At 35.5% G+C, this 22,142-nt stretch overlaps 1 protein-coding gene across 1 annotated transcript in view; it reads right to left on the bottom strand.

The window, feature by feature from the left end:
- The window catches only part of mthl1 (adhesion G-protein coupled receptor methuselah-like 1), a 98,116-nt gene extending 75,974 nt beyond the window's left edge, over window positions 1-22,142 (bottom strand). The window contains exons 1-3 of the mRNA XM_035872508.2: window positions 21,294-22,142; window positions 20,009-20,281; window positions 16,147-16,382 (exon numbers count right to left, since the gene is read on the bottom strand). Of these exons, the coding sequence (XP_035728401.1) occupies window positions 16,147-16,382; window positions 20,009-20,281; window positions 21,294-21,829 (1,045 nt within the window). The 5' untranslated portion in view covers window positions 21,830-22,142. The remainder of the gene's footprint in view (window positions 1-16,146; window positions 16,383-20,008; window positions 20,282-21,293) is intronic.

The following is a 22,142-nucleotide window of genomic DNA, read 5'->3' as shown; positions in this document are numbered from 1 at the left end:
TTGTAACGTCCATAAATTCCGGCGCCTAAACGTAACACGATATGCTTTATGGCTTTCCATTTCCTTCAACTAAGGATAGATCTTTGTCTATAAACGATTTTTGCCAGGCCGGAAATACGAGTACTTCTCTACCACCCCCTCCCCTCCCCCACCCCTCCTGATTTTCAACCTTTCAACTTTAATACTCTTACCTGCCGTCGGATCGCTCTTAAATTACTTATTCTCTCTAAACGATTACTACTTATTTTTGGATCATTATCGATCTTTAAGAGAAATCCTCCCCGTGTGTCTTTATAATTTTGTCAATTTCTTTTATTTTTTCTTTTGTACCTTTTTTTTGTTTTTTTTTTTTTATACTATCTCTATATTTTTGAAAGATAATATTTATTTCAACGATAATCGCTCCACGTTCCATTAATTTTAATCAATTTCAATATTGTTCGTTATTTATAAATCACCGATCTACATACTTATACTCTTTTATATTTTGTAAAATACTTCATTTCAATATTCCGAAAGATCTATATTTATTTAACAATTAATCCGTAAATTCCAATTAAATGCAATAGCGCATATTGTTTATGAATCACCGATCTCCATTACTTAATGTTTCATTTCAATATTATTCTAAAGGACGATATTTTATTTAATCGATCGATACGATTAATAAAATTGAGTATCGTCAAATTTATATCTACGTAACCATCGATTAAAATACACATTTCAAATCTCAAAAATAAAGTTACACGAAAGAAATCAACCTGTCCGATCGTAATATCTAGATCTTTGAATATCCCCGTGAAAATGCATTTCCTTATGTCGTCTTACGTTAGCGATCTCAGACGGACCATCGATAAACGAAAATCGACCCTATATATATATATATATATATATATATATATATATATATATATGTATATATATGCACACATATATATACATCGTAGAAAAGGTATTTACTTCTATTTCTATTTTAACTGTGTACTATATACATATATAACATATACACCTTTAGTTTCTTTTCTTGCATTTTCAACTGGTAATATATATATATATATATATATATATATATATATATATATATCGTAGCATTTCAAAATCCCGACGCCTTCAAGTGCTTTATCATACTTTTTATTTCTCTAAGTAACTTTACCTTTCTCTTCGAGAAGGTAGAAGAAAGAAGAAGACCAAAAACTAAAGAAGAAGAAGAAGAAGAAAAAGAAGAAAAAGAAACGAAAAGAAAGATACATCGATTTACTCGCAAGAATCCTAGACAAAGAAGTAAGCAGTAGTAGTAGCAGGAGCAATGCAGAGGGATCAAAGTTTCTTGGTGTTTGATGGACCACAAGCTTTTCGTGCCTGAGAAAAGAGGAAACACCCACCGTAAATAAAAAGCCAGTATAGGAAAAATGATAGAAGCGACGTAGGGTTTACGTATCGGCGACGAGGAAGGAGAAAATTGTTAGGGGGAAAAAAAAAAAAAAAAAAAACAAAAAAGATGAGAAAAAAATAATAAAAGGATAAATAGAGAGAGAGAGAGAGAGAAAATGTCCGGACAAAGAGAACACAGTGCCAAGAAAATTCTCTTTTTTCTTTGTAGAGGGGCGAAGGAAGAGGTAAAGAAAAGAGGAGGGGGTTGCAAAAAATCGCTCGGTGGTTCTCTCGACTATGACTTTTCTACGCGTCGAATAAAAGCAGCCCTTTTTACACCGTCGAGTCCTCGCGTCTTTCTCCCTCTCCTCTGACTCCTCTGAGCCACCCTTCTTTCACTCTCTCTTTTAGCGTGCGTGAAAAAGAGAGAGGAAGGGAGAGAGAGAGAGAGATGCCAGTCAAAGGAGAAAAGAGAGAAGTCGGATTTTCCCCCCTCCACCCCGAAGAAACTTTTCCTCTTTTTCTATTTCTTTCTTACCTATCTACTTCTACTCCGAACTCCAAACCCCACCCACAATCCAACCCTCTACAAGCTTTTATGGAAGAAATCTTATAATTTCACGGCGGTCGAACACGTCGAAATTTTAAAAAGCAGCCTTACTCTCTCTCTCTCCTCTCTCTCCTCTCTTTCTTTCTTTCTTTCTTTCTTTCTTTCTTTCTTTCTCATTCTTTTTCTCTTTGAAACTTTTGAGTTTTAATCGTTCGATCGTGAGAGAATCCTTTTTCGTTTTTATCAATTGAATCTACTTGATTGGAATACATAGTAATACGAATAAAGAATTCTTACAAAGAGAAAGAGAGAGAGAGAGAGAGAGAGAGAGAGAGAGAGAGAGAGAGAGAGATGATGTTGAATGAAAAATGAATTGTCCATCAGTCATTTTGATAGATCAAAAAAGATTCTACATGAATTTTTACAAAATCATAATATAATATGAAGAAATTCCTTTTCGAGAATTCTTTATACTAGGTATTTTTTGCGTTCATTTTTTCCAGATTGTAAAAGTACAAAAGCCTAGGAACTTTTGATCTATCCTCTATACTTTTCGATATTCCCATTGAAGATAATATCTAGAATAGAAAAAAGAAAAACAAACGAAAAAAAGAAAAAAATAACAGACAAAAATATCCAAGCTTTGCGTGCAAACGCATACGATAGATATATAATCATAGGCTTATGTTCGAGGGGAGAAGAAAGTATCAGAATGGTCTACGATCGAACAGAGGCAACTACACAAGGAGAAGCTTTCCTTCGCGGTGAATAAATTTGCAAAGGTGGGATAGCGGATGAGGGTGAGGAGAGCTGGCTGACTGGTTGATGGTGGTGGTCCTTAGAAGCCTCCTTCTTTCTCTTATTTTCTTTTTCGTCGTGGCCCTTGAGGGGTTGCTCAGGAGGAAAGGACGAGCAGCAAGTAGCAAGCAAGTAACAGGCAAACAGGCAGACAGGCAACCAACCCCTCTATACTCTGAGACAACTCTGCGCCGTTGCCTGTTGTGGATTGGTGGTACTCGAAGAGGATGCAACGCGGAATAAAAATATTTCACTCAAAATTCGAATTTCATTGTCGCAGTCCCGTGAAGAGCAATCCCCTTTTTCCTTCTTTTTCTTCCACTACTACTACTACTTCTTCTTCTTCTTCTATTTCTTATAAAGTGCGTCGGTTGACTAATTGAAGGGGTTTCCTCGCAGCAAAAAAAAAAAAAGAGAGAAAAAAAAAGAAAAGAACAACCACGCTCACGTCTCTCACCCTTTATCCTTTATTTTCCTCTGTGATTCATTAGTCCGCGTCGATCCCTCCTAAAAAACGTATGCGTATCCTCTCATCTTCAGTATTTTCACACGCTCGCATATACGAAACGATATCCTTCAGTAGTAGTAGTAGTAATAGTAGTAGTAGTAGTAGTAGTACGATTAATAGTAGTAGTAGTATGTAGTTGGTTGTCAGGGCACATCGAGCATGATTTATTACGTTCTACTCCCTTTCCGAAAATTGTTACGGGCCGTTTCCTGCAAAATCATCATCCCTCTCTTCTCTTTCACGGCTTACAATAAATATGGACGGCATACATATACGAGGAAACAAAAGATTTCACGATATAAAATAACTTTCCGATATCACCCCTTGTCAACCCTTGGCTTTTGTCTTTGAGAATAGCATCGAGGATTCTTCTTTTACTCGACGAGCCGAGACGGATTTATCGAGCGTCGAGATGAAACTTAATCGCTTATATGAGAAAGAAAGAAAGAAAGAGAACATATGCGTATGTGTGAGAAAGAGAGAGATGGGGAAGTTTCAAGGGAGGATCCGCCTTAATTTCACAGGATGAAAACTTTTACGGAGAGAACATTTCGGCTGTTACCAAAAAGAGGGCGGTGTGGAATCGTGAAGAGGGGCGGGGGGGGACGAGGGGGTGAATTTAGTAAGCTTCTCTTCTATCCTTTGGCTCTACCACGTTTTTGGTATAGAAAGCAGACAAGAGTGCATTGCAGGCACCACCACCACCACCACCACCACCACCACCACCATCACCACCAACATTGCCGTTCCGCCCTCTGCCTCCGCCGTCGTGCGTCACGATGATAAATCGAGCTCGAAAACTGCGCCGTGCAATAGGGAAAGGGGAAGAAACTCAGAGAAATGTTAGAGCAGTAGTAGCAACCCCAACGAGACGCGATCTTTTCCTATTAGCTCGGCACGAACCTTGAAAACGTTTGCCAGAAGGAAAAAACGATAGAAAGGGGGAGGGGCTGAAAAAAAACGAAGAGAGAAAGACAAAAAGGGAAAAAGATAGAAAAAAAGAAAAAAGAAAAGAAAAACAGCAATTTCATAGAGGCGTTTTTCATTATGTTTAGCGTAGTGAAAAATATCGTCAAATTGATCGTGAACCCTAAGTAATACAAATACATACATACATATATACATACGTGTGTACATATATACATACGTATGTATATATGTATGTATGTATGTATGTATGTATGTATGTATGTATGTATGTATGTATGTATGTATGTATGTATGTATGTATGTATGTATGTATGTATGTATGTATGTATGTATGTATGTATGTATGTATGTATGTATGTATGTATGTATGTATGTATGTATGTATGTATGTATGTATGTATGTATGTATGTATGTATGTATGTATGTATGTATGTATCTCGCAGAGATCTAGATTTCCTTTTTATTCTTGTATGAAATTAGAATGAGATAGATCTGACGACCACGTGTATGATCGATAGAGTGCAAATGAAAAGCAAACGTCCGTGTTATTAAACGGAGACGTACATATATAAAGAGAGGCAGAAAGAAAGAAAAGAAGAAAGGAAAAAACAAATTTCTCGGTATCGGTTGTATTGGGTCAATCATGTCCGTAGAATGATAGCTCTATGATACGGAGGAAAATGAACGCGCGTCAACGATGATGATATCTCTATCTTTATCTCTTTCTCTCTGTCTGTCTTTCTCTACTTCTCTCTTTTTCTCTCTTTCTCTCTCTCTCTCTCTCTCTCTCTCTCTCTCTATCCATACATTCTATTTCTGTATAAACCCGCAGGTAAATGCGATCTGACAAAAAGAAAAGGAAAATAAAGTAAAAAAAAAAAAAAAATAAATGGAATGGAATAATTTTTGAAACAAAAAAAAAAAAAAAAGAAGGGAGAAAGGGAGATAGTAGAGTGGGAGGTAGGGAGGAAAGAAAGAGGATAAAAAAAAATTTTAAAAGAGAGAGAGAGAGAGAGAAAGGAAAGGAAAAAAAGTTCTCGACGTTTGATCGAACGAGACCCTTCAATTTTAGTGACGTCGTCCAACCGCGATCATCGAACTCGTGGACGAATTCGTGAAAAACAAAAGGACGAAAACTAGAAAAGGAGATAAAAGAGGGTAACGCGAAATACGCGCAAACAGTGTGCCGAGAGTAAGGGGTAGGAGGGAAGGAGAGGGTGGGACGGAGATAAAATGGATGTTCTCAATTGTCTGGTCCACGTCTGGACGGCAACGGCGCCAGAACGCTCCTTCGGTTTCGTTGCTTTAGCATCGCTTGGAAACTTGCTTCCCTTTCCTCTCTCTATCTCTTTCTCTCTCTCTCTCTCTTTCTTTCTCTCTTGTTCTCTTCGACGGTCTCTCTCGTTGCCCGTGGGAATCGGAATGCCGGGATTCGTCCTGGAAAATGGACGCATTCCAAACGGCCAAAAGCGACGATGCCATTCGTACGGCACTGCGGTCTATCCCTCTCCCTCTCTTTCTTTCTGTTTCACTCCCTCCTTCTCTCGCTCTCTCTCTCTCTCTCTCTCTCTCTCTCTCTCTATCTCTCTTTCTATATACATCCTTTTCTTATCCACTTACAACGTATGCATTTATAGTTTCAAAGCTTGGGAAACTAAAAGAACGAGAGAGAGAGAGAGGGAAAACGTTCCACTTTTCCACTTGGATTCGCGACACTTTGTCATCCTCCCTCAAAATTTATATATATATATATATGTATATATATATATATATGTAAATGTATATGAAAAAGACTAGAAACGAGCACCAACAAACTGGTAGTCTAACTCCGACGAGTTTATAGTATTACAAATGACTTCTCTCTCTTTGATAAGAACGAGACAAAAGGGAAAGCGAAACGGCATTTCCCTTCATATCATCGAATCCATTCGTATAATCTACGTTACATCTCCTATAAAATATAACAGAATGTATATGTGTAAGGGATATTATTGTATGGGTATTACCGTATAGGATCAAAGATTGCAGTTAGTTGATCGTCGTCGGTCCATCGCTCTTAAGGATTTTTCCTTCCATTGGTAAGAGGCTTTCTTTTCATTTCCTAACGAGGTTAAGAAAGCAATAGAGCAAAGAGAGAGAGAGAGAGAGAGAGAGAGAGAGAGGGAAAAAAAACAGAAAGAAAGAGAGAGAGAAAAATAATTCTTTCCCTTAGGGCCAACTCATGGGTATGGCAGCGATGAGAAAGACAAGGATATACCGTATTCTTTGGTCTTCTTCTAATACTATCTTTCCTTTTTTCTCTCTCTCTCTCTCTCTCTCTTTCCCTCTCTAGCTTTTTCTTTTTACCCGCATTACATGGGATTTTTCCAAGGCGATGAGAAGAAAGTAGAGAAAGGAAGACGAAGAAGAAGAAGAAGAAGAAGAATTAGAGAAGAAAACTGATTGCCCTGTACTTTTTTCTACACAAAATCACGAGAGCCTTCTTCACTCGTTTATTTATTTTTATTTTTCTACGAACGATGGAAAGCCATCTTTTTCTTTTTCTCATTCTTATTCTTCTTCTCTAAGCTTTCAAGCAATATTTTCGGATCGTTAACCGTTGTCGTTGAATACGTTGGATAAGCGTATTCTTGTATTTTTCTCATCGAAATAAATGTAAACTTTCGAAGCTAAACTTACTATATTTTTCTACCTTTTCTTCTTCTTTTTTTTTCTTATTCGTTTTCTTTTACTCTTTGAAATATAACCACAACTTGATACGATATTTTGAAATTCTCTAGACGATGTCTAGGCACCAAAAAGCGAACGGTACCCCGAAAAGGCAAGAAGAGAACACCAGATTCTGAATGCAAGACACGCGTTGGATTTAATCTACAAAAGTTAACAATGTTTTATTCAACCCCACCAGTAACAGGTGTATATATATATATCGCAAGTTCTAATAGAATTACGTTAGCCACTCTTCAACGAGGAAAAACATTGAGTTTTTGGGAAAAGGTATATACATTGGTATGTAGATACATACATATGTATACACACATACCTATGTTACATATACCTATATCTATCTATCTATCTATATCTACGTAAAAGAGTGTACTAATACTACAATGTTACGATGTTTTTACTCGACGTTTGTAAAACGAACAAAGCTCGAGAATCGGCTTCCTGTGTGTCCATTGATTATCCACGAGTGGGCTATTATTCTAAAATCCCTTGCTTTTTTTTTTTTTTTACAAGAGCGCACCTGCTCGCTACCACCACCACCATCACCACCACCACCACCACCACCACTACTACTACTACCATGACGACCCATCACCACCATCACTATCACCATAACCACCGGACTGAGATACGAGAAAGAGAGAAAAATTATTCCTATGAAAGAAAAAGTCTCTTGGTTCTCTCCTTTCATTTTTTCTTTCATCCAGAAAACAGCAACGATTTATATTACTCCCCGGTACCAATCGTTTTCTAATTTACGAACTCACTGTACGTTTTATTTTATCGCCCGTGTCTCGACGGATAAAAACGACGAAAGCTTGACGAAAAATAGAAAGAGAGAAAGAGAGAAAGAGAGAGAGAGAGAGAGAGAGAGAGAGAGAGAGAGAGAGAGAGAAGGAGAGAGCATTTTTAATGAACAAGGGGGAGAGAGACTAGCATCGATCATGTTTACGAGAGAGCTGAATCGTTGTCAGCCTGTCGACAAGGATCATTTCGGTCGACTCAGATAGAAACGTTGAAGGAGAAGGTAGAGGAGGAATAGTAGAAGGGGGAAAGAAGAGGGGGAGGAGGAGAAGGAGAAGAAGATGATGAAGGAGGAGATAGGGTATGAGAGTGGCAAAAGGAAGGGTGGCCCTGGCGCCATGGGACCTTCACTTGTCTTCTCTCTCTCTCCCTCTCTCTCCCTCTCTCTCTCTATCCCTCTCTCTCTCTCTCTCTGTTTCTCTACGACGAAACATGTTCCAGTCACGTAACGTTAAATTGATCAATTATTTCTCCAATTGTCGTTCAGAGCCGGCAACGTTTGCAGTACGTATCGCTGTTCTCGTTCGATTACCTGTGCCAGACAATGTCGGCTATTTTCCACGCTCTGAATTTGTTCATCCAAATGGAAAAATCACATCGAAATATATATATATATATATGTGTGTGTGTGTGTGTGTGTGTGTGTATCTTATGAATTAGAAAGAAAAGAAAAATTAAACGAAAAAGAAGAAAACCAGAAAATTGTCTTCTCGAATATGAGACATCCGATCAAACTTGAATCATCTATAATCCAATTTTGTCTTTTATCCACAATTCGAAATGATTATACGTCAGGTCCATTTTATAATATATAAACTTGTATTAATATAATTATAGTATATATTTCGTATCTATAATTAATTCGAACGATTAATTTTTTTCTTGTGATAATTTTATAACGACAAAAAATAAAAATAAATACGAGCCGCGTATACGCGACTTCGAAGTTATTACATGAAGTTATTGAATATTAAAATACAAAATATATAGCTAACTTCTATCGATGAATTATTCCTTCTTTTTTTCTTTTTGCCAGACATGATCCTATATTTGAAAAAAAAAAAAAAAAAAAAAAGAAAAGAAAAAAAAAAAACTTTCCCCTTGTTACTTCTGATTCGTTCATACGTCTGACGGAGTCTCGTCGCCGATAAAACAATTCGAGAATTTTTACAAGAAGAAAAGAAAAGAAACGCAGAATCAGATCCCTATTGATTATGCAAAACACATATTCCATATGTTTTCGATATTCGAAAGCTTTCCTTTTTCATCTTTGTAATCCCTTCATACTCCCTCTGTCCCATCGTCGACGGTAAGAAAAAAAAAAAAAGCATCGGCTAAGACCGATAAGCCCTTTTTTTCTTTAACTTTAAAACGAAGACACATTTCTTACCATCTAACTCTTTCTCTATCTCTTTTTCTCTTTGTCACTCTTGCTCTCTGTCACTTTTACTATCTCTCTCTTTCTCTCTCTATCTCTCTCTATCTCTCTATCTCTCTATCTCTCTCTCTCTCTCTCTCTCTCTGGTTGAATAATATCAACGAGTTGCGATTTCTCGACGCTGTAGACGTCCCTTTCTCTCGTCCCTGTGCAATCGTGCACTGTGTTGGCACCGTGCACCATAGCCTCTCACATCTTATAGTTGCAACTTATCCTTCTTCTAGTGGTAGAATTGAAAAGCAAAGAGCAAGTATGCCTGCAAGTCAGCATAAGTGTAAGCGTATGTTATAACCAGAGAGAAAGCGTACGCTTGTTGAATTTTTACGATAGATCACGCTCTCTTCACCCCCCGTCGTCCTCTCTCTTGCTATTTAAATAGCAAGATTCGAACATAAGAAAATATCTAACTCTCTTCTCCGTCTCTCTCTCTTCTTTCTTTCTTTTTTTCTTTCTTTTTTTTTTCTTTCTTTTTTTCTTTCTTTCTTTCTTTCTATCTTTGAGATGTACATTGTGCTAAGTACCACTTTGAATGGTTTCGATTATTATAGCCTACGACTAATAACGCGAATTGCTATGCAGATGGGATATTAATTTCATAGTCGAACAGATCTACGATGGATTTATCTTCTCAATTATCATTATTAATGATCGATGACTTCGGAAAGGAATAATAGATTGAAGTAATCGCAAGAGAGAAAGAGAGAGAGAAATAGAGATAGAGAGAGAGAGAGAGAGAGAGAGAGAGAGAGAGAGTGTAATTTTTAAAAATAACAAATGAAAAGAAAATTACATAGTATCGTTCTCTGCAATATTATATTGCTTTCAACTAATCGATACGTTTGTATTTCTATATTTCCCTTTTTGTATTATCAATGCAAATTTAATCGTTAATTCGTATATCATAGAAAATTATTATTTGTCTGACATAAAAGAATTATATAATAGTATAATATAATTACATTGGTATAGAACTATTATAACAGCTGATAATAATATTATAATTTAATATTGAATAATTATCTTCTTTGTTTATAAGCACAAATAAAAATTCGATCATAGAAGATTAAAGGGGAAACGTGAAAATTGTTTAATAAAGCGAACGTAACTCGGTCAGCTGATTTTGACAGAAGTCAATGAACGAAATTATAGAAAGAGAGAGAGAAAGAGAAAGAGAGAGAAAGAGAGAGAGAGAGAGAGAGAGAGAGAGAGAAAGAGAGAGAGAAAGAGAGAGAGAGAGAGAGAGAGAGAGAGAGAGAGAGAGAGAGAGAAATGATATATTTGAAATACCAAACAAGAGATAATACAAATAATTAATAGCAGAAAATCGATTAATAAATGAACATTGTTGTTCGATATCGATGATATTTCAACGAGATCAAAACTGTTGCGTTGAGATAAAAAATCAAAACAAAAAAAAAAAGAAAAAAAAAAAAAAAGAAACTCTCTCTTTTTCAAACATATTTTTTTTGTTTCTTCAAAAATATTACCTACTGGCCCCGGTATATCAGATTAATTTCACTAGCTAGCTGGTACATGGGAGACCAATGGTGTATCTTGATTTACGTCGAGCATGATACCAATGGTATTCGACGATCGACTTTCAAACGAATTCATTTGAGAAAAAAGTGGCCAGACGAGATAACTGTTACCAGCATCGAATGCATCACGCTTGCACATGCACGTATGTTTTCTCTATCTCTCTCTCTCTTTCTCTCTCTCTCGTTCATTCCGTCTCTCTCCTTTTATTTTGTTTAATTTTATTTTTTATTTATTTCGTTCTGTTTTTTATTTCCTTTTTTTATTGGAACCTTTTCATATTTAAAAATATTACCCTTTAGCGATTTACAAACGTTAAGCCAAACTACGTCAGTTCTGATCGGACGATGAAGTCATTAACATTGCGTCTAATTAGCATTCGTGCTTTATCGAATTCTGTAGTAAAAAATCGCAATAAGTCGATTCCATTCAACATTCTTATACGTGTGTGTGTGTGTGTGTGTGTATGTGTGTTAAACTCAGAGATATTATTAGTTATAAAGGGCTTCGTTGTTAATGACTGAGGCCAGTTAAGAGAACTTTGGCGTTCCTTCTTATCGAAATTCTTTATTATCGAAACTTCCGACGACTGCGATCGATCCGTAATAAGACAAAGTTCTCCATTCTGTCGAGAATTAAGAAACATACCTAATGCACGATAATTATTGATCTAGAAGGAGAGAGAAAATAATATATTTAATCTAATTAAATCGAATCAAATCAAATGCTCATTTAAAGTTCTAACAATCGAACGTATTTATCAATAGGTAAATGTGAATAATGGATATTGTCGTTTGTAAACTACATAATCGAGTTACATTTTTCTCTATATATATATAGAGAGAAAATATATATTTCTTATATATATATATAGAGAAAAATGTAACTCGATATATTAGAGAATATATATTTCTATATATATATATATATATATGTATATAAATGTCAAGCGGTTAAAGTTACATTAAAAAATTTGATATCTTGCACGAGATATGAACTTTGAACTTCAAAATGTATAAAAGTTTACGAGCACGACTATTACGACAATTACGATCATGAATTTTTCAATTCGTTGGATCTACGTTTCATTCTTTTTTTTTTGTTTTTTTGTTTTTTTGTTTCGAATTTTATATTTTTCAACTTGCAATTCATGGCTTGAAGATGATTGCGACATGATACGAATTTTCAATCTGTTATGTCTAACAATTTTTGTTCTAATTTATTTTTCAAAATGAAAATCGCTATGAGATTGAATATTCACATCGTTGAATATTATTTTCTCCTTCGTAGTTAGAATTTTACTATTTAAAAGTCCTAATTTGATATGGATACGCAAAAATCCTTGAAAAATCAATGATCCAGAGTATCTGTCGTAAGATCGTCGAGGATATCGCACAATACCTTCTTTTTACAAGGAACATAGAAGAAGAAGAGCTCACAAAGCATCCTCTTGTTCGCATTCTTCTTTCATGAAAGAAGAGTATGAGTTCGGAAAAACGTTTCGAATAGCATACATTGCTGGCAAGCGTACATTTTGCGCGCGTTATTCAGCGCTTTTGCGTCACTCGAAGGTCGATCGGAAAGAAAGATGAGAGAAAAAAAAGGACGAAGAAAAAAGGGACGGAAAAAAAGGGCGAAAAAAAGGGAAGGAGAGAAAAGGAAAATAGAAAAAAGAATACAAGAGAAACTGGGGGTGGGGGGTGGGGGGGACTAATGCCTTTGAAACTCAAAAAGAATTTGAGTGATTCGTTAAAGATTCGACTAGTAGACTGAACATTGACTAACAATCAATGGAATCTGATTACCGTTATCACGATCAGGGATACGTTACCCTTCTTCTTCTTCTTCTTCTTTTTATCCTTTCTCTTTTTATTTCGTCGCGATACGTGACTCCATATTGCATGCGTGTATTACTTAAAAGAAAATTACACGCTGATACATCTAGATATGCTACGTTTCGTCGTAATAGGATATATAATGCCAGGCATCGCGTGATACTTGTCGTTGAAAACTGCATTTTTCCAAAGAAGAAAAAAAAACACAGAAGAAGGAAAAAAGTAATAGAAAAAAAAGAAGAAAAAGAAGAAAGAAAGAAAAATTTACAAAGAAAAATCATACTTCAATGACCCTGCAAAGAGATCCTTTTTTATAGGATAAGAAATTAATTTAATAAAAATACTGATGAATTTTTCTAAATCCTACGTACTCGTGTATTTTTACAAATATATTTCCTTCCTATCCTATCAATTTATTTACGAGTGGCATTCTCGATACCTTAAAAAAAAAGAGAAAAAAAAAAAGGAAACAAATTTTTTTACTCAACAAAACGAAATGAAAAATTTAATGAATTTTCCATTCCGCATTTTTCTACGGGGAAAAAAAAAATAAAAAAAAATAAAAAATAAAAAAGAAATCTACAAATTTGTTCATTATATATTTTTTTTCCAATAAATATTTCCTTCCAATCCCTATCAATTTATTTTCATTTGTACACTCTCGATGCCTTTTTGAAAAGACATACACGTTTCATCCCTCGAACAAAGAACTACAAAACTATAAACTTCTTTTTTCATAACAAATTTTTCAAATAAATATTTTCTTTAAGAATTCTCGTCGATTTATTTACAACGTTTCATTTGTACAAGTTCATAAAAAGGAGGGAGCGACTTCGAGAAGAGAAGATAAGGCGATCGAGTAAAGTGGAAAAAGAGGGAGAAGAAGTAGTCAAGAAGAAGGAAGAGGAAGAGGAGGAGGAAGAGGAGGAGGAGGAGGAGGAGAAGGAGAAGGAAGAGAAGGAGAGGGAGAGAAAGATTGTGGGTCACTCGAAGGCGCGTTCCACTTTCTCCTTTCTTCGGTTTTTCGTGGAGGTCCACGACCTCTCGACTGGGGCAACAAGGGAACGTGGGGGGAGGGGATCCAGTCGTCTTCAATGTAGCCCTGCTTTATTACCTCACAGGAAGTTATAAACCCGCTTTCATCGCATGTATCCATTCAATCAATCGAACGATCTTCGACAAATTACAAAAATTACATCACCTCGTAATCAACTTTCGATCGTTATGCCAGATGATCTTCTAACGTTCGAATCATTCTCGATCGACAAAAATGAAACTAATTTCAACGTAGGAGAGAACAAAATTATCATCGAAATGATCAAAAATGATTGGAGCAAATCATCACCGATTTTAAGTTTTGTTTCAATCATTTTTTTTTTTTATTCTTCTTTAACGTTAACGTTCATTAATCTTCTGTAAAAATCTTCTTTTACGTATCCAACTAATTAAAATATGATTTAATATAATAATTCTTAAATGTCGTAAAATTAATCTTTATATTATTTTAACCTTAATTTATTATATCTCGAAACTAACAAGTTTAATCTCATTTCTCTATTATTATATCGAATATTTCAAATCAGTTGTATTTTAATAAAGATTTAATTATTATCTAAATAAAATTAGGTATCCATAAATCAAGAATAAACATCTCTCTTTCTTTCTCTCTCTCTCTCTCTCTCCCTCTCTCTCTGTCTTTTCTAAATTCCTACAAACCATTTATTTTACTTTATCCTAAAAAATTGTTTCGTTAATCTCTCATGGTCGATAAGAGGAAAAAAAAAAAAGAAAAAAGAAAGAGAGAGTGAGCGAGAGATAAAGTGAGATAGAGATACGTAGCCATGGATTTAACATACAATAGGGGGATGATTCGAGTTAAATAAATCGTAGAAACGTGAATGAGAGCCCCTGCGGACCATTACGAAACCAGAGTTTCGCGAGGTATACACGCGCTAATCGATTTTCGCGATCGGAAAGCGGGACCGAAAGAGAGAGAAAGAGAGAGAGAGAGAGAGAGAGAGAGAGAGAGAGAGAGAAAGGGAGAGAAAGATAGAGAGAGAGAGAGAGAGAGGGAGAGAGAGAGAGAGAGAAAGAGAAAGCTTTACGAGGGATTACTACGATTATCCGAATAATTACCCCCGGAGAGTTTTGGGGATCGCGGATGAGATAGACAACGAAGAGGGAGTGAGGAGTGAGTAGTAGTAGTAGTAGGGGATCGGTGGGGGTTAGAGTAAAGAGTCGTGGTAGCGTAGGTACGAGGACGAGGGCGGCAAATAAAGCTGGTCTCGCTCGGTGGCCGCATATAGGCGCCGGGATTCCCAATTCCATCTGTGTATTTAGTTCCGCCGTTTGTCATTGACCGTATAATCGAGATCAGCTTCAAAAAAAAAAAAAAAAAAGAAGGAAGAAAGAAAGAAAGAAAAAAATTCAATACAAATGCTAAACATATTGTAGGATCTCCTTCGAAAAGATTATCACGTCTTTTACATGCTATACATATTAAATATCATTCATCTAAAAGCGAATAAATGAATGAATGAATGAATGAATGAAAGACGATTGTAAAAAGGATCATCCAGTGTGATTACATTGCATGTGTATGTTGTTAAATAACTACAGTGCATTTTGTAAGATCCTTCAAAATTTTTATGTCCTTTTTTTTGTAACCTTTAATCAATGTTATCTAAAAGCGAAGTGAGATTGTAAACAAAAAAAAAAAAAGGGGGGGACCCACTCTACTATCGAAACTACAGTTTATAGTTTTAGAACATGTTGTAAGATCCTTCGAAATCCTTATGTTACGTTTTCCGTTTCGTTTCTTTTCTTTTCTCAGTTTCACCCTTTCCCAATATATATATACTCATGTTAGAAAATATTTAGATAAAAGTGAAGTAAGATTGTAAAGAAAAAAAACAAAACAAAAAAAAAACAAAAAAAAAGTGAAAAGAATCATCCATTGACAAGTATACGTACATACGTACATGTATACATTAGTTATCGATAAGATAAGAGGTGAATACGATATACTCTTTTAAACGATCTTATCATCTTGGTGCAAAGGTAATGGTATAGATCATAAAATAAATGCGTCATGAAAAAATATAAGGAGGGAAAGAAACAGAGAAAGGGAGAGAGAGGGAGAGAGAGAGAGAGAGAGAGAGAGAGAGAGAGAGAGAGAGAGAGAGAGAAAGAGGGAGTGAGTGAGTGAGTGAGTGAGAGAGATAGCGGGAGGTAGAGAAAGTCAGAACGAAGTGCAGGTGTTGAAGTAGGAAATATTTCAAACTAAAGCGATAAAAATCTTTTCTTCCCAATGCAATTTCCTTATCACTTAAAGATAAGTTGTTCCTCTTATTCGCGACAAACACATCCTGTTAGGTTGAGAAGGCTTTCCTCCAACTTCTACGAACCCTTTGATGCTTATCGCTTTCCAAGATTGTTCGGAGGGGTGACACGGTCTAAGGAACACGGCGCACGCCATAACGTTATGGGGAAGGGAGTAAAGTATCCTAGAGTAGCGATAGGAGAAATAAGTTAGAGAGAAAGAGAAAGACAGAGAGTGAGAGAGAGAGAGAGAGACAAAAAAAAGATGTAGCAAAAAAAAGGGGGAAAGGAAAGAAGAAAAAAAGGCAATAAAAGACGATGACTCACCAAGAGCCTTGCAACTTCCACCACGAAGGGAATCTCCTGCTAGCTGAATGATAGCCATGAGAAGATCGCCGAGCATCAAGCAAGCGACATGATGGGTCTGGCATCGCCAGTGCAAAACGTGATGAGATGCTGGTAACAGCCAACCAGCAGCCAAGGTGGCTGCCAAGAACACAGCGCTGATGATAAAGCCCACTGGATAGAGCGTGAATCTGATGTCTGTTGCTTGCACGTGTGGTCTGGAAAAAAAGAAACAAACTGTATAGAGATATCCACCAATTATCTCTTCGTTCATTTAATCAAATCTGACGTCAAATACATTTTTAGAACGTATTATTTCATTAACAAATTGTGAGATCATTTTATAAGGTTCCTTTTTTTGTGATCAACCTAACGTATTAAAAAAAAAAAAAAAAGAAAAAAAAAAAAAGAAAAACAAAAAAGAGATCAAAAGAAATTAATTTATGATAAAGCCCTAAAGAATGGGGAAGGGGATGATGGGTGATAGAAAAGTGAACTTGACGTTTGTTACTTGCACGTGTCGCTGTCAAAAAAATTACATGGATATATTTCTTTCGATTATTCTTTCGCAATTAACAACCCTTATAATTTCGGACGACAAGTAAATCGTCGTTAATATTTAACTTACAGAAATTTTCATCGTTTTTCGTCATTCTATTTTTTTCTTTCTTTTCTTTTCTTTTCTTTTCTTTTTTTTTTTTTTTTTTTTTTTCTTAATCGGATCAATTTCCGACGTGTTCTAATAAATTAAATTAAATCCTTGAAAATAATAGATCCGATCAGGGCACGTATCGCACATATCCATTTGCTTAAAGAAATTCATTCTTGAATCGATCTAACCGAAGACAGATTATTCCAACTCCTTTCTTCTACGTTCAGCTTTCTAACGGGCTCGTAGTTTAATTAAACTCGAGGTAACTTTATCTCTCGGTATCAGCGACCGATCGATTGGCCGCGTGCCAGTATGGCATGCCAGCGAGTTATTCCATCGATCTTTTATGCCGAGGGATCGCTTTCTCTCTCTCTCTTTCTCCCACACAGAGAGAGAGAGAGAGAGAGAGAGAAAGAGAGAGAGATGCACTCGCTCTTTATCCATCTATCTCTTTTGCACGCTCGCGCGTTCTCGTTCCATCGAGACGTACGAATAATGCACCGTAATACTTCATCGCGTTTCGTCCACCGCATGCCTGATTAAATTTCGCCCTTCGCCCTTTCCTCCCTCCCTGCCTCCTCTACTCCACCGCATCGTCATCTTTCTCGAGACAGAGAGAAAGAGAGAGAAAGGAAGATATATATATATAGAGAGAGAGGGACAGAGAGAAAGAGAGATAAAAAGAAAAAAGGAACAACTCTATCTCAACGCATCTTTCTGACCTCGAATTATCCGTAAAAGTATTTACCAATGGTATTTCAAACACTTTATCGCGACAAATTCTTCGTGTAAACTCTTGAACAGATTATCGTTTCTAAATTGTTATATATATATATATATCTTTGTATGTATGTGTGTGTATGTATGTATGTATGTATGTTATTTTAGGATATCCTTTAGTAATAATCCTTGAGAAATGTAATAGTCCTTGGCAACTTCTTCCTGGAGAACCGTTATTTGTCTGAATGAATCATCCGGAAATGTAGTAGTCATAAGATGAATTCTAACAATTTTTTTTTTTCTTTTTTCAAATATCTCAAAACACGAATCCTTTCATATTCTCGTCTACTATAAATATCGTCTATTATATATGATCATTATGGAATTTGTTATATATTCGCATTACCTATTGTACGAGTATAACATCCCGGGCATAATTTCTATAAAAATAAATTCTTTTAACAAAATTATAATAATATCAAATATAATAAATGTTAAATAATGTACGAGTAGACTTTGATCATTATTTTCTCAAGAAGATAATAAGTATTTGAGTTATAGTAAGAGAGTATATATATATATACACAACACAAAGTGAAAGTCACGAAAGAGGCTGAGAAAAAGGAGAGAGAGATAGAGAGAGAGAGAGAGAGAGAGAGAGAGGGAGGGAGGAGAAAGCGTTTTGAAAAGATTCCGATAATTTCGTCACAAACGAGCACACAGAGGAAAGAAAAGAGAGCCTTTCGATTTCTCTTTATTTTCACGAAAAAAGTGAAATAGGTATTTGAAACGTTAGGAAGATGAATTATAATAAAGAGTCTGGACCAAGTTTTCACCACGGAGATAATATTTATGTGGATTGAAGGTTCGCGTTACTTCAGAATGATATGAAGTACAGCATAGCACAGTACAGCACAATATAATATAGCGAAGTACAGAGTGCAGCATCTGCGTTTCGCGATCGCAAATAAGGGTATAACGTATGCACGCTTTTTCAAAGAGACTTCTCTCGTTCAAAGGGGAAACGGAAATCGATCGATAATCGAAGGCTCTTCGCGTACATATCAACGGGGTATTGCCACTCTATCTTTCTTCCTCTCCTTTCCTCTTCTCTCTCTTTCTCTCTCTCTCTCTCTGACTCTCTCTTTCTAGACTCTTCGATGGTAATAGACGCAACGACTACATTCTCTCAAATCTATAATTTTCTCAAGTTACTTTCATTTATCACCTTTCTATGTATAAACGTGTCTATCTGTGTATGTGGACTTAATTGAGTCCTACGAACAAGTTTGAAAAACTCGCCAACTTTAATCAATTTTTTGCGTAATTCCCTCGACTCTCTTTCCTTTTCTTTCTCTCTCTCTCTCTCTCTAAGTTGAAACGTATGTATATATATATATATATATATATATATATATATATATATATTTATTCTCATTGAAGACGACGAGGAGAAACCACTCACGTCGACTGCGAATTTTAACACTTTACATGTAAGATTATCTCCACATCCTTTCTAGTTAGTTACGTCATTCCTCTATTCTTTTGAAGAAAAAGTCGAACGCTCGCACGTTCCGAACAATAATACGATAGTTACTGGGAATATTCTGATTATTGATAACATCTCCAAAGAGAAAAAGAGAGAGAGAGAGATATTACCTAAAATTTTGATATTATTGTCATACTTAGAGAACGATTCGATCGATTTGATCTACGTAATCGTCGATCCGTACAATTTAAAAATTCTTTGAAAAAAGAAAAAAACAAAAAAATAATAAAAAAAGGAAAGAAAGTATCGAAAGTTTAAATTCTACGAGATCGATAAAATTTAATAAATAAATAATCGAACGATACTTCGCAATTATGCTGACAGTATTTTAAATGAACGATATTTGGTATATTTTTGTATGACGCGTTGTCTGAATAAACAACGAGTAAAAAAAAAAGAAAAAACATATCTCGCAAAGCTCTGTAAAACAGTTACGGGTTTAACATGTTACGTTTCACTCTTCGTTTCGTTCGTTCGTTCGTTCGTTCGTTCGTTCGTTCGTTTGGTGTCGAAGATGTTTCACGCATCATCGACGATGATCGGATATATAATTTTCGATATTAATATCCGTGAAAGAAGATATTGCCTTAGCTAGCTAGCTAGCTAGCTAGGAGAGATGAACATAGTGTTTCTTCTTGGAATAATATTCCGCTCGATCTACTAAGAAAATTTCTTGAAATCTTTAAAGTGCTAATGTTTACTTGAATCTCTCTCTCTCTCTCTCTCTCTCTCTTTACGAAGTAACGTCGAACCTTTCGCGGAAGTCGACGAGAAAGGGAGGAAGAGACGAAAAAAAAAAGATAAGAGAGAAGAAATAAGATAAAAAGTAAAATGAAAGGATAAAGTTAAGACTAAGAGGATAAAAATAAAATAAAATAAGAAAAAAAAAAAACGATAAAAACGCAGAGGCTGAGCACTCTCACCTTTGCGGTGCGTGTTCAGAGCAAGCAAAGACCTTGACCGCCTGGTTGAGTTCCTTGATCCTCTCGACGCAAAACTGGCCGCTTGGTAAAATAACACCGTCTACTTTCATGCTACCGTCCGACTGCAATACGGCATCTTTTACGTCGGCTAAGATCGTGTATTTGTCCCCCCGAGGACAAGCCGGAAATCCTGACACTATGTCCACCATTGTCGATGAGTCTCCCAATAACGGTGTCGTGTCTTCCGACTCGTTTACAAAATCGCACGATTCCCTGTTAAATTATTAAAATCCATTAGAAAATTGCGATTCCTCGACATCATTAATTACACCAGTAATAATAAAAATCTCTAGATTAATTATATATATATATATATTTTTTTTCTTTTTTTTTTTAATTCATCGAAGGATAGAAATTTCATGCGAAATTTTTTTCTAACATTATCTATAAATTTCGAAATTAATTATATCTCATTAATAGTTCTTTTCTATGAATAACTACGAAACGTTCGAAATTTCTTGCACAAAATTAGCAAAAAAGTGTACTGTAATTTTCATGCATTACAATCGTTTTCTCTTTAACGAAATCATTTCGATGGAATTCGAATGTAACCAATTCCGTTACTAAGCAAACGTAATAATACTTGCGTATGTTACTGAAATAGTTATCGATATATATCTTAATAATAATCATATGAATAAATAAGAAAAACAACAAAAATAACAACGAAAAATTATTTACATTCCTTTTCTTTGCCAAGTTTTCGTTTAAAGACGTTTCAAAGAGAACGAAACAAAAGAAATGTAAACAGAGTAGTCGACAAGGTGTTGCGACGTGTTCACGTAGCTTGACACAGGAAAGAAAATAATAATTATTTACTGCCTTTCGAAATACCGACGCAAAGAATACGAATGCCGAGGAAAAATAAAACAACTATACCGCGTGATAAATGTTAATAGGAATATTTAGACTTAGTTTATATATATATATATATATATATATATATATATATATATATAATAAAGTTTATATATATATATATATATATAATAAAGTTTATATATATATATATATATATATATATATAAACTAAGTTATATATATATAGATATAGATATATCTAATATTTATATACAGATATTTAAATGATGTTCACGCACTGTTTGTCGGACCAATAAATATATTTTTTTCTTTCTCTACATAATTTATATTCGTTTATAAGTATCAAACATATTAGATGGAATAGATGAAAATAGAAATAAATGAAAATAATATTTAAACCAACCTGCCCTCGTGGAAAACGGCAGATTTTCCGCAGCAACGTCTAATCTTGGGCTTCATAGTCGCTGCGGCATGATTCCCTTCCGGGGTTTTTTTAACGCAAACAAAGATAGCATTGGCGTCGGCACAATAATCGTTAGGTGCGATCGGTTCTTCAACGTTTCCATCGACAATGGCATAGCCATCTTCAAGAAATATGAATGGTACGGCCGTTCTCGACGGTATTCTGGTCAAAACGGAATCGTCTCGACATTCTGGTCTTCTACCCTCTAAAACGTTCCATCCGTCTAACGGTTCGTTATATTGCATTTGCCGAGTCGGCGAGTAGATCTTTGGTTGCCATGCTGTCGTGCTTTTCCTGCAATCGTTAGTAACCTTCGAAACGCCATTCTCAACGGACACGATCAGTTCCTGATCGCGTGGGCAACACTTTAATATAGGAATACGCGTTGTAGTAGCGTCGTTTGGTTCGCATATTATCGACGAAGTTAAAAACGATATAATATATAAAACGAGAAGATAATTATTCGTCGTTTTCATGATGCTATTTGTTTCCCTCTATTTTGTTTTTCTCTTCGAAGAAAAAAAAAAAAATCTTAGTCACAAAAAAGCGCGGGAAACGAGGATCATATGGGATTGTTCATAATTCACTATTATACACGTTCAATACCTTCCTACGAATATATATATATTAAATTCAACGAATGTTGCGTTAATAAATAATATGTGTATGTATGTTAAATGTAAGGGAGAAAAGGATAAACGAACGTAAACAATGTACACGCTCAACGAATTCCTTCGCGAAGGAGAAAAGCATAGGCTCGACGTTCGAAGGTTACGGAGTTACTGAAGT

Source organism: Vespa mandarinia, chromosome 23 (genome assembly GCF_050613455.1).
Source record: "Vespa mandarinia isolate Hongniang chromosome 23, ASM5061345v1, whole genome shotgun sequence".
NCBI lineage: Eukaryota > Metazoa > Arthropoda > Insecta > Hymenoptera > Vespidae > Vespa > Vespa mandarinia.
The sequence above is the reverse complement of the archived record's forward strand: the minus strand, read 5'-3'. Positions and strand labels throughout refer to the sequence as shown.